The sequence below is a fragment of the Acipenser ruthenus genome, chromosome 35 (assembly GCF_902713425.1).
Source record: "Acipenser ruthenus chromosome 35, fAciRut3.2 maternal haplotype, whole genome shotgun sequence".
In the NCBI taxonomy this organism is placed as follows: Eukaryota; Metazoa; Chordata; class Actinopteri; order Acipenseriformes; family Acipenseridae; genus Acipenser; species Acipenser ruthenus.
This window is the reverse complement of record NC_081223.1, coordinates 2436467-2448841: the sequence shown is the minus strand read 5'-3', so window position 1 is coordinate 2448841 and position 12375 is coordinate 2436467. Positions and strand designations below refer to the sequence as shown.

At 46.8% G+C, this 12375-nt stretch overlaps 1 protein-coding gene across 3 annotated transcripts in view; it reads left to right on the top strand.

Moving 5' to 3' along the window:
* The window catches only part of LOC117395172 (CMRF35-like molecule 8), a 30139-nt gene extending 20286 nt beyond the window's left edge, over positions 1-9853 (top strand). For all 3 annotated transcript variants that reach the window (XM_059007786.1, XM_059007785.1, XM_059007784.1), the window contains 4 exons: positions 6002-6106; positions 6792-6835; positions 7902-8316; positions 8418-9853. In XM_059007786.1, coding sequence (XP_058863769.1) covers positions 6002-6106; positions 6792-6835; positions 7902-8316; positions 8418-8434 — 581 coding nt within the window. In that variant the 3' untranslated portion in view covers positions 8435-9853. The remainder of the gene's footprint in view (positions 1-6001; positions 6107-6791; positions 6836-7901; positions 8317-8417) is intronic.
* Positions 9854-12375: the final 2522 nt, after the last annotated feature.

Sequence of the window (12375 nt, the reverse complement as noted above, 5' to 3'; positions counted from 1 at the left end):
AAAACAATTAACAAATCTAATTAAACAATAAAGCAAAATTACTACTAACAAAAATGTGACTGCGCACATGTTTTACACAGGGAGGATTTTAACCCCCTCCCTGCCGTGTGTATATATATATATATATATATATATATATATATATATATATATGAACATTTATTTTACAAATCAAAACAAGAAAATGTAAATAAACACCTGAACAGACATCGGTTTACAACATACATATTTATAAAACTGAAATGATAGCAATACATTTGTAACTTTTCAACAGCAATCGGTTTATTATCACATGCGCAAAAGCAACTGAACAACGTAGATAAATAAACTTAGAAAAAAACATTTTACAGAATGATATTGAATGATATTCCTTTACCTTGAGTCTAAGGCTATTCACAATCAATAGAGATAATGTGCTTCTCCACGCTGCCTGTCTGCACGGGGCACAGCTGCCCGAAGTTTTATTTTTATTGCACTTGCCAACCTGGCACTGGCATCTCTTGCGGCTCTCAGCGGGGTTGCCAGCTTCAGCTGTGGGTACACGCTTGGCAGTCTCCCACTGTTCCAAATGCTTCTTGCGAAGTTCCTGTGCTAACTGTAAAATATATTCTCTCCTTTGTAAATTCTTCTCCATGCATTTTTTGTAAAGTACCCAGGAGTTGATGGCTGCTAGGTCCAATACATTGTAAAACACCTGAACAGACCACCGTCGGGAGCCAGCTTTCACGGAATACTTCCATGTCATCTGATCCAAAACATCAACTCCATATTTTCTTGCATTGTAAAACGGTCTCTGGTATTTATTTTCACTCATCCCGATGCTAATTGACTGACCAAAACAGCACAGCTGGCAAGCAGGCGCCAGCCTTTGAAAAGGCTGATTGAAAAACAATAGACTGTCAGACATTCACTCAGGCAGAGAGTATTATTTCTTATTATTTATTTCTTGGCAGACGCCCTTATCCAGGGCGACTTACAGTCGTAAACAAAAATACATTTCAAAAATCACAGTACAAGTAATAATACAATTAAGTAGAGACTAATCTAATTATAGCTAAGCACATTGCGGACTGGTAAATAATAATAATGCCGAATACCGTTCTGTATAATCACAATACAATTGTTTTCTGAGTGGCCGTCAATGTGACTGCTCCCGGGGCTTTTAGGTATAATGTAATATATCTCCTTTATTTCTGCACTCCTGCGTTTCATGCTTTGTGAGAATATTTAGTACATACAGACAGAAAGGTACACGAACGCACAGCCCCATATGTGTTACACGACTGGAGAAAATTACATTTTAAAAACAAAAAACACCAAAATGACTGCCGTGGGGCTTCTAGTGTTAATACTATATGTTATACTATGAATAATGTTACAACTCATGGTTCAGAGATGCTCTCTAACAGGCGTAATCCTATTCAATACTATGAAATGGCTTTTAAATAATTGATATCTGGTTGAAGATTATTCAATAGAACTGATTGATTGCAAATTGGTGACAAGTGTGCTCTTTTAAAATATATATATATATATATATATATATATATATATATATATATATATATATATATATATATATATATATATAACAAATACAGCATACATAATTACACATTACCTACATTGTAATTACACTGTAAATATATTGTAAGTTGTCACAAAGACGGCCGGAGTGGGTGGCGTCAGACCAGAGCCAGGAAGTAACACACAGAGACTTGGAGTTTTGGTTAAGCTGAGCGCGTGATCGCGCTCAGCATTTAATAATTAACAGCACAGAAAACAAAAAGGTTTTAACAGAAACACAAAACAGGACACGGCACTCGCGCCAAAATAAATAGACAGACAAAACGGACTAGACAGACAAACAAACACGGTGAGCAGATACTTATTATTAACTTTACTTGGTTTTACTTTCTCCTTCTCTCTCTCCCGTTCTCCACTCACCGAACACCCAACCCCGAGTGAATGAAAATGTGTCTATATATACTGTTGTGCTGGGATTCAATTACAAATTAATTATTCACTTGAATCCCAGCACGTGAATTAATTCTGTGCAACCCCGTGCTCACATATTACATTTAACCAGCACGTGAAGTGATTTGTGCTCTCCTCGTGCCTAAATACAAATCTACACTTTTTAAATACACGTGAAACACAGACCCGTTTATATCCCGTGTACCAATGACTATACACCAACATTAACACACGCAACACACAAATGCACACAGGGACGGGGCACATTGCCACATATACCCCCCCTTGTGCGCAGCACACATGGCCTCAACGGCCACCTCCCACCTTAAAAATCCAGCAGTCCAGGACAAAGTCTCGGGCTGGGAAGGGAGGCTTCAGTGGGCCCATGGTTGGCAATGCTGTCAGCACCCCTGCTGGTAGTGGCACGGCTGACAGCATGCTGGTCCACTCCTGCAGCGAAACTGCTGCTGGGGAAAGTGATCTCCTGACCTCTCCCCCTGTCTTTGTAGCCGGTAGCTCCCTTTGGTGGGGCTCCGACCACAGTACTTCCGGCAGCAAAGAAGCTGCAGTGGGAGCAGGTCTCAGGACCTCCCCCACAATCTCCGGCAGCGAAACTGCTGCAGTGGGAGCAGGTCTCCTGACCTCCCCCACGATCTCCGGCAGCGAAACTGCTGCAGTGGGAGCAGGTCTCCTGACCTCCCCCACGATCTCCGGCAGCGAAACTGCTGCAGTGGGAGCAGGTCTCCTGACCTCCCCCACGATCTCCGGCAGCGAAACTGCTGCAGTGGGAGCAGGTCTCCTGACCTCCCCCACGATCTCCGGCAGCGAAACTGCTGCAGTGGGAGCAGGTCTCCTGACCTCCCCCACAATCTCCAGCAGCGAAACTGCTGCAGTAGGAGCAGGTCTCCTAACCTCCCCCACGATCTCCGGCAGCGAAACTGCTGCAGTGGGAGCAGGTCTCCTGACCTCCCCCACCTTCTTCGTGGCCGGCAGCTCCCCTTGGTGGGGTTCCGGCCACAGTACTTCCTGCTGCGATACGGAGCAACTGGCAGCCCCAGGCGATGCGGAGCGGCTGGCAACCCCAGGCGATGCGGCGCGGCTGGCAACCCCAGGCGATGCGGCGCGGCTGGCAACCCCAGGCGATGCGGCGTGGCTGGCAGCCCCAGGCGATGCGGAGCGACAGGCAGCCCCAGGCGATGCGGAGCGACAGGCAGCCCCAGGCGATGCCAGACAGGCATCCTTGGGCGAAGCGTGGCAAGCATCCTTGGGCGAAGCATGGCAGGCATCCTTGGGCGTAGCGAGGCAGGCATCCTTGGGCGAAGCGAGGCAGGCATCCTTGGGCGAAGCGAGGCAGGGAGTCAGGACAAACTGGGGTGCGGGTGTTGGCCCTCTTCTCGACCTCTGCGGCCGGGCGGTTCTTCCCCGTGCTTCCCTCAGCAGCCTATGCAAGGGCTGCTGAGGACCGCCAGCATCTAGTCCTGATCCTTCTGGTGAAGGGAGAGGCAGCTCCTGCTCCTCTCCTCGTGATGGTGGGGAAAGTGATACCAGCAGGCATTCATCCTCTGCTGGTAGGGGAAGTGATACCAGCAGGCATTCATCCTCTGCTGGTGAAAAGGGACCCAGCAGGCATTCACCCTCTGCTGGTGGACATGGCGGAGGCAGAGGCAGCTCCTGCTGCTCTGCTCCTGCCGGTGGAGGTGGCGGAGGCAGAGGCAGCTCCTGCTGCTCTGCTCCTGCCGGTGGAGGTGGGAGCAGCGTGTAGTCTCCTGGCGACGAAGGTGGGAGCAGCGTGTAGTCTCCTGGCGATGGAGGTGGGAGCAGCGTGTAGTCTCCTGGCGACGGAGGTGGGAGCAGCGTGTAGTCTCCCCCTTTTGCAGGGGACTGGTGCTGCTCTGCCTCTCTTGCAGGGGACTGGTGCGGCTCTGCCTCTCTTGCAGGGGACTGGTGCGGCTCTGCCTCGGAAGGGAAAACCAGCAGGCATTCTTCCTCTGCTGGTTGTGCTGGGGAAACCAGCAGGCATTCTTCATCTGCTGGTTGTGATGGGGAAACCAGCAGGCATTCTTCCTCTGCTGGTTGTGCTGGGGAAACCAGCAGGCATTCTTCCTCTGCTGGTTGTGCTGGGGAAACCAGCAGGCATTCTTCCTCTGCTGGTTGTGATGGGGAAACCAGCAGGCATTCTTGCTCTGCTGGTGAAGGTGGGAACAGCTGCCTCTCAGGCTTCAGATTCCCGCGGTCCCCCCGTCTGGGCGCTGGACGCTCGCGGTCCCCCCGTCTGGGCGCTGGACGCTCGCGGTCCCCCCGTCTGGGCGCTGGACGCTCGCGGTCCCACCGTCTGGGCGCTAGTTCCTCCTCTTCATACTGGGTGGGGCATATGGCTAACGTGTGCCCATAAGCCCCACAGCCAGGGCATAACTCTGCCGCGAGGTTCTTTAAAAAAACCTCCCAGCCATCATCCCCGACCTCCTCCCTTTTGGGCTGTGGACGCCCCGACTCCTCCCTTTTGGGCTGTGGACGTTCGGGCTCCCCCCACTCAGGCGTAGGATGTTCGGGCTCCTCCCGCTTGGGCTGTGGACGCTCTGGCTCCTCCGCTTGGGCTGTGGATGCTCCGGCTCCTCCCGCTTGGGTACTGGCGAGCTGGCATAGGGGCATCCTGACCAGTCATGTCCCCCTTCCTCACACCGCCCGCACCAGCTCGGTGGAACCTCGGAGCAGTCCCTCCAGCGGTGATCCACCTCTCCGCACCAGGTGCACCAGGGGAACAGGTTCTCTGGCTCCTCTGGCCGCTGTTGCAGTTGTGGTTGGGGCGGTGGGAGCAGCAGTCTACCTCCCCCTGCTGGTGGTGGAGACTGAGGCGACCCCTGCTCCTCCCTCTCCTGATGGACAGGGCAGCAGGCCACAAAGTGCTCACCTCTGCAGATGGGGCATAGTTGGGGTAGCTGTCCGAGGGGGTACCAGGGGCAGTTGGTGCTGGAATGCCCAGGCTCAGCGCAGCAGTAACACCCGGGCTGCTGTTCCTCCGGCTGGTGTTGTGGTTGCTGCTGCAGCTTTCCTTTCCCCCTTCTCTTCTTACTCCTCCTCCCTACCTTCCTCTCCTGGGCCGGTTTCTCCTCCTCCTCCTCACCTTGGAAGGGGCAGAGCGCCACCGTGTGTCCGTAGACCCCACAGGCCATGCACCAGCCTTGGTCCTCGAGGCCCCCGAGGAGGTCCTCCAGGTCCCGGCAGCCGTCTCTCCAGCCTTCCATTTTCACCTTTTTTTTTTAATTTTTTTTGAAAACACAAAACCCCCTCTCCTGGTCTGACGCTTGGAGGCGCTGTTATCCCATGCAGGACACCACGTGTCACAAAGACGGCCGGAGTGGGTGGCGTCAGACCAGAGCCAGGAAGTAACACACAGAGACTTGGAGTTTTGGTTAAGCTGAGCGCGTGATCGCGCTCAGCATTTAATAATTAACAGCACAGAAAACAAAAAGGTTTTAACAGAAACACAAAACAGGACACGGCACTCGCGCCAAAATAAATAGACAGACAAAACGGACTAGACAGACAAACAAACACGGTGAGCAGATACTTATTATTAACTTTACTTGGTTTTACTTTCTCCTTCTCTCTCTCCCGTTCTCCACTCACCGAACACCCAACCCCGAGTGAATGAAAATGTGTCTATATATACTGTTGTGCTGGGATTCAATTACAAATTAATTATTCACTTGAATCCCAGCACGTGAATTAATTCTGTGCAACCCCGTGCTCACATATTACATTTAACCAGCACGTGAAGTGATTTGTGCTCTCCTCGTGCCTAAATACAAATCTACACTTTTTAAATACACGTGAAACACAGACCCGTTTATATCCCGTGTACCAATGACTATACACCAACATTAACACACGCAACACACAAATGCACACAGGGACGGGGCACATTGCCACATAAGTACATAAGTAATTACTCACACCCAAAATTGGCCACGTAATGTAAATCGTTTCATCAATGTTGTTCTGCTTTTATAATGTGTTTTGTCAGGTTTGGAAGTGATCATTGGTGGAGCACTTGGGGCGATGCTGTTTGTCTTTTTGATGACTATAATGATATACTGCTTTACAAAGAAGAAGGTCAACAAATCTGTGGGTAAGTCTGAACCAATCTGGTCATGGGGGGTTGTGTTTGGGTCTTTCTCTGGGTTCCAGGGAATTTGACACGAGGGTGACCAACCGCCCCACACTGTGTAGGACAGTCCCAAAATTGACCATCTGTCCTGCATTCCGCAAATACAGTATCAGGAAATGTCTACCACTTTAAATGAAAACGTAACATTTTAAAACGCTACGTTTCCAGTTATCTAAAACAGTCTGTAAATTTCAAACTGTTCTAGGAATCGCTTCTTTTTGTCATGCCCATCTGACTGCTGCCATGGTTACCCCAGTTCTCTTTTGCTAGATGTTTCTGAGCATTTAGCAGACGGTTGGTAACTACAGTACCAACATCTACTGGGAGTGGTTTAAAAGGAAATTGTTCCTCTTAAATGCAAAATAGTAGATTAATGATCCATCCAAACTGGGCACTTGCACACTGTCTAACCCTTAATGTCTGCCAAACAATAATAACGGCTCCCAATCTATTAAGCCTGCAAATTGATTTTATTTGTTAATTGATTTATGTTTGAAATAAACAGCATTGAATAATGTATTGGATTTTTAAATTTGCTCAGTAGCTATTTGTCATCAGAGGAGACCCCAGGTAAAAGGGCATGTAAAGTAGATGGATTTCAAGAAAATGAATGCAAAAATTGTGATTGACATTCTGTTATCTCTAGACAAGAGCGCCACTACTAAGAATCCAGCCAGTGCTGTAGTACTGGTAAGTTTACTTGTTTTACTGTTGGAAACACTTTACATTCAGTGGACAAATTGTATTTATTTATTTCTTAGCAGAAGCCCTTATCCAGGGCGACTTACAATTGTCACAAGATATCACATTATTATTTTTACATACGATTACCCATTCATACAGCTGGGTGTTTACTGGAGCAATCTAGGTAAAGTACCTAGCTCAAGAATACAGCAGCAGTGTGTCATGGGACTGAACCAACGACCCTCCGGTCAAGAGTCCAGAGCCCAGGGCCCTAACCACTACTCCACACTGTGTAACCACTGAGTAACTACTTATATGTATACAGAGTATTTACTGTTAAATTAATTACACAACAGCGCAGAGTATTACATTGTAACTAAGTACAACACACTCAAAATCTGGCCACGGAATGTAAAATGTGGACCTACTCTACTGTTGTTTTACAGACAGCTTCTGAATGAAAACAAAGTCATGGTCAGTTTGTCATAAAATCCAAGAAAAGCCTCCTACATTCTCAGTAACATTTTTATAAATGACTGTTTTCTAATAGCAGATTTATCTCCCATAGCATTGGAGTAATGAGGTATCTCCCCTTGAAAAACTGCTTTAATTTAGTTAGGGTTGAAAGAGAGATGAAAAGAGCCCCAGCCCCTTCGACTCCAGTCCTGGGGACCCCCTGTGTCTGCTTGTTTTTGTTCCAGCTGAGCTCTCAATTACTTCATTGAACCCTCAATTGATATTTGCATAATCAGATATTTTTCTTATAATTTTATGATTTCCAGTTACTTATAAAATTGTATAAGGAAATTGAAATCTCTAACATTTTATAAGCTCATCAATTTCAAAAGTTCAATGAAGAAAATTAGTTTGAGAAAAAGAATACATTATTTTGAAATGGAAAAATAACAAACAAGCAAAGAAACTAAATAGAAACGAGGAGACAGCTTCTTCGGTTTGAGTGGAAGGATATGATGAAAGAAAATGATATTCGTGCTTTGAGACATAATGCACAGGGAAATGACATACAGTCTTCTAAAATCTTTGTAGCTAATTCCATGTGTATTTTTTTTAGGGCACTATTACCAACACTGTGTACTCGGAAGTAATGAATCCAGTGCACAGTGTTACTCCTAACCCTGTGTATTCTGAAGTTATGAAGCCAGTGCACAGTGTTACACCTAACTCTGTGTACTCGGAAGTAATGAAGCCAGTGCAGGGTGTTACTCCTAACTCTGTGTACTCTGAAGTAATGAAGCCAGTGCACAGTGTTACACCTAACTCTGTGTACTCGGAAGTAATGAACCCAGTGCACAGTGTTACACCTAACTCTGTGTACTCGGAAGCAGCGGATGTTACTCAAGCCAACGACATTGTGTACTCTGAAGTAATGAAAGTGACCTCAGACAGTGATGTGGAGACCGTCTACTCCAATGCGGGGTTTGAGGGCAAACACGACGCTAAGGAATCGGCCGTGTATTCTGTGATCGGTGCGTAGGTCTCGATAATAAACCTTTTATGAAATTCACTCACCAATACAGAAATGGCAACATAAAATAACTGATTGTTTTTTTACTTATTTTTAATGCAGAGCCTCAAGCGCATTGAGATGTGACCTTTGACCTGAGAAGGTGCAGCTCTGGTCCATGACTGAACTCCTTTCCCAGCTGTTGGGTTCATGATGTAAAGAAATCCCATTTTTGTTAATGTAGGCTTCCAAGAATGTCTGAATTGTTTTATTCTAATAACCAGGAAACTGGGGCTGTTATTCATGTATTTATTAATATATAATAATACTCTGTTGCAGTATATTTTAATGGCTCATTAAAAAGTAGATAACAGTATAGCTTCAGTCAAGTCTAGGACATCATTTTGATTTGGGTTTCAGTAAGACCCAAGCACCAGTGTTTTATAAAAACTGTTTTAGGGTACAGCTTTATTTCAGGCAGTTGGGGGAGCCCCCCTGCTCCACCCTTTTTTTCCCTCTGGACACTCTTCCTTAAATGCGCTTTACTTGCTCTTTTCTACTTGCTAATTATATCCTGATGTAACTATTACTGACACTGTTATCTGCTCCATTACTGAATCATATTTTGTCATACTTGTACTTACTAGAACCGAAGTCATTGTATTTATCTTGCTCTTAATTGTATTATTATTACTGTGATTCTTGAAATGTATTTTTGTTTATGACTGTAAGTCGCCCTGGATAAGGGCGTCTGCTAAGAAATAAATAATAATAATAATAATAATAATAATAATAATAATAATAATAATAATAATAATAATAATAATAATTCTGGGGACCTCTTTGTTTTTAGGCTATGCTGGCTTTTACTGGCTACATTGTATCTCAGGTATGTCTCTGATTAAAATAATGAATATAATTTTTTTAATACAAAAATAGCATAATACGGTATAGTATTGTGTTAAAAAAAAAGGTTTGACCCCAAACTATAATAAAGAGAGATAATATAAACACACTCTGTCAACATCCCGTGTCTGTATGTACGTGATGCCACCCCCGCAGTGAAGTCAACTCTATTGTCTTAATAAAAAGTGTGCGCTGTGTAACTATGCCTCTGAAACAAAAATCATTTTATGTTGCAACAAAGCTGGAAACTATATTGATCGTTTGAAACAATTAGTAACGCAGGCATGTCTCTGTCGTGAATATGGGCTGTCAAAAAGCACTCTGTTTTTTGTCTTGTTCAGCAACCATGCGGCAAAGCAAAACTGATTAAAGAAAAAGAAAAAAAAAACTTGAGGATCTGATGAACTTTTCATGTCAAATTTTTCATGTTGGGTTGATTTGGAATAAAAGCTCAGGTTGGGGTTCTTGCATGTTGGGTTAAGATTTGGTGCACTTTGAAATGATTCACGTCAGATTGATTTTGAATAAAAGTTCAGCTTCAATTAAGGATTTTTGCTTTTTAAGAACATAAGAACATAAGAAAATGTACAAACGAGAGGAGGCCATTCAGCCCATCTTGCTTGTTTGGTTGTTAGTATCTTATTGATCCCAGAATCTCATCAAGCAGCTTCTTGAAGGATGCCAGGGTGTCAGCTTCAACAACATTACTGGGGAGTTGGTTCCAGACCCTCACAATTCTCTGTGTAAAAAAGTGCCTCCTATTTTCTGTTCTGAATGCCCTTTTATCTAATCTCCATTTGTCACCCCTGGTCCTTGTTTCTTTTTTCAGGTCTAAAAAAGTCCCGTGGGTCGACTTCAATAATTTATTAATCCCTCTGTCACATTCTGCACGGGTTTTCTAATGTGGGCGGGGCTTCCCATCCACGCTGCTAAACAAAACAATAACAAAACACGGCTCTGCCGCTATATTTATAAACCATAACGATAATAATAATACAACAATAATCATAATAATAATAACAAATACAACAAAACAAATACAAAACACGGCTCTGCCGCTATATTTACAAACCATAACGATAATAATAATACAACAATAATCATAATAATAATAACAAATACAACAAAACAAATACAAAACACGGCTCTGCCGCTATATTTACAAACCATAACGATAATAATAATAATACAACAATAATCATAATAATAACAAATACAACAAAACAAATACAAAACAATAAACTGCCCCGGGGCGGAGGGGTAACCCGTTCTATAAATAAATAAACAATATACTTAAACAGCTGGGCTTTGCCCTGCTCACTTTTTATGTACAGGGCTCCTGGCCCTGTTACACAGGGATATAGGAGCGTCTGGCAGCATAGCCTTATCTACATCAGGGACTCTGGCCTGCGACAACCACAGCTGTCTGCGAGTCACAATCAAGCTAGCCAGGCTCTGGCCAAGAGCTTGCCCTTGGAGACTGGAGATCTGCAGCAGCATACCAGACAGGAGACATAGCTCCGTGGCCACTGGCTCAGGGAGCGGGTCCTCGCGCAGTACACCATCCATATAGGCCGTCAGCACGCGCGCCGTGTTAGACAGACAAGTTTCCTGCGCCTCGGCTGCATACGCCCGCTTGGAGTGCTTTTCTGTCACCTTGCACTGAGGGTTCGGGCACGCTGGTGTCTCTGGCCAACCCACTCACCAGCAGGACCTTGACCAGGGCCACGATGGTGGAGTCTACTGGGGGGAACCCCGCTAGGCCCAGCTTCGTCACACCTTCTTGAAAGGCAAGTGGTACTGCCTGCTTCAGCACGCTAGGACCTGAGGTTGGACGGTCCCAGGAGGAGTGTACTTCCTCCATGAAGTCTGGGAAGGCTGGGAACTTTTGAGGGCAAGGAGCCATCGCCTGCATCAGGAAAATGGACCGGCGTGGTTCTACTGCTGGCATCCAGGGGACCTGCAGGAAAGCTGCAGCACGTCCCATCAGTGCTGAAACTAAGCTAGACAACGAGGTAGTGCTGGCTTCTGAGGCTACCTCGGCCAGGCTCTTCCTCAGCAGGGCGTTCGAGCTCTCCTCCTAGCTGTATGTCAGAGGAGAAGGAGGCCCCATCCCCAGATGCTGCTATAGAAAGCATGTCCTCATGCACCAGCTGGGACACCTCTTTCCATCCACCCTGATCTCCCCTGGGGAAGGGGGGGTATGGCAATTGGGGCTGTAATGGAGTTGGAACTGCGGCCGGTGCTGCAGGTGCCTGTTTGGCCAAAAGCTCCAGGACCTGTCCCAGCAGGTGGTCCTGGGACAGTTCATGGAGGAGGGGCTCTGGGGCTCCAAGAGCCACCGACGGTCCGGCCACCGAAGACGATGAACTCGCCCTTGTGGCCCTTTCCAACCTATTCTCCCATACACGGGGCTGAAAAGCCACACATATGCTGCAGGCCACCTCTCTCTCGAGGGCCAAGGTGGCATTTTGGACGCCCAAGCACCACGCACAGAGGGTATGCCTATCCTCCTGCGGGATCTTTGCCTTGCAGGCCGTGCAGGGGTGGAACCCCGACTTGCTTGATATCAGTTCAGTGTTCTGCATCGGCTGAGCACTGAACACCGCTTGCACTGGCTGAAGGAGCACTCAAACACTGATTAAATAGTGTGTACTGTGCAGCACACTTATGCCCATGCACTAGTGTAGCAGTCGGCACCTAGCACCGTGTTCATCGTGTGTACCGAGCACCATGCGTACCGAGCACCATGCGCACCGTGTACCGTGCAGCAACGTGCGTTCTTACACTAACGCTGTAGCAGTGGGCACCAAGCTCCATGTGCACCATGCACCCTGTGCACCGTGTGCACCGTGCGTACCATGCGGTGCTGTGTCTGTGCACTGACGCTGTAGCTCTCAGCACTGTTTGCTGTGTGCAATGAGCACCTTGCGCGCCTACATACCGAAGTACCAAGGGCTATGCGTGTGCCGCGGTACCGAAGCATTGGGGGGCAGCTATGCAATTGTGCATACCCTAAGAGCGCGGTCACACACCTGGTCAGCGTGTAGCATACACCAGGGGGGACACAAGGGCCAAAGCCGCGGCGGGCGAGTTGGAAGCGGACAACGAAAACAGCTGTAGAAATAGATAGGGGAGAGCACACTGTTTGTTTACCAGCCAGCGAGGTCTACTC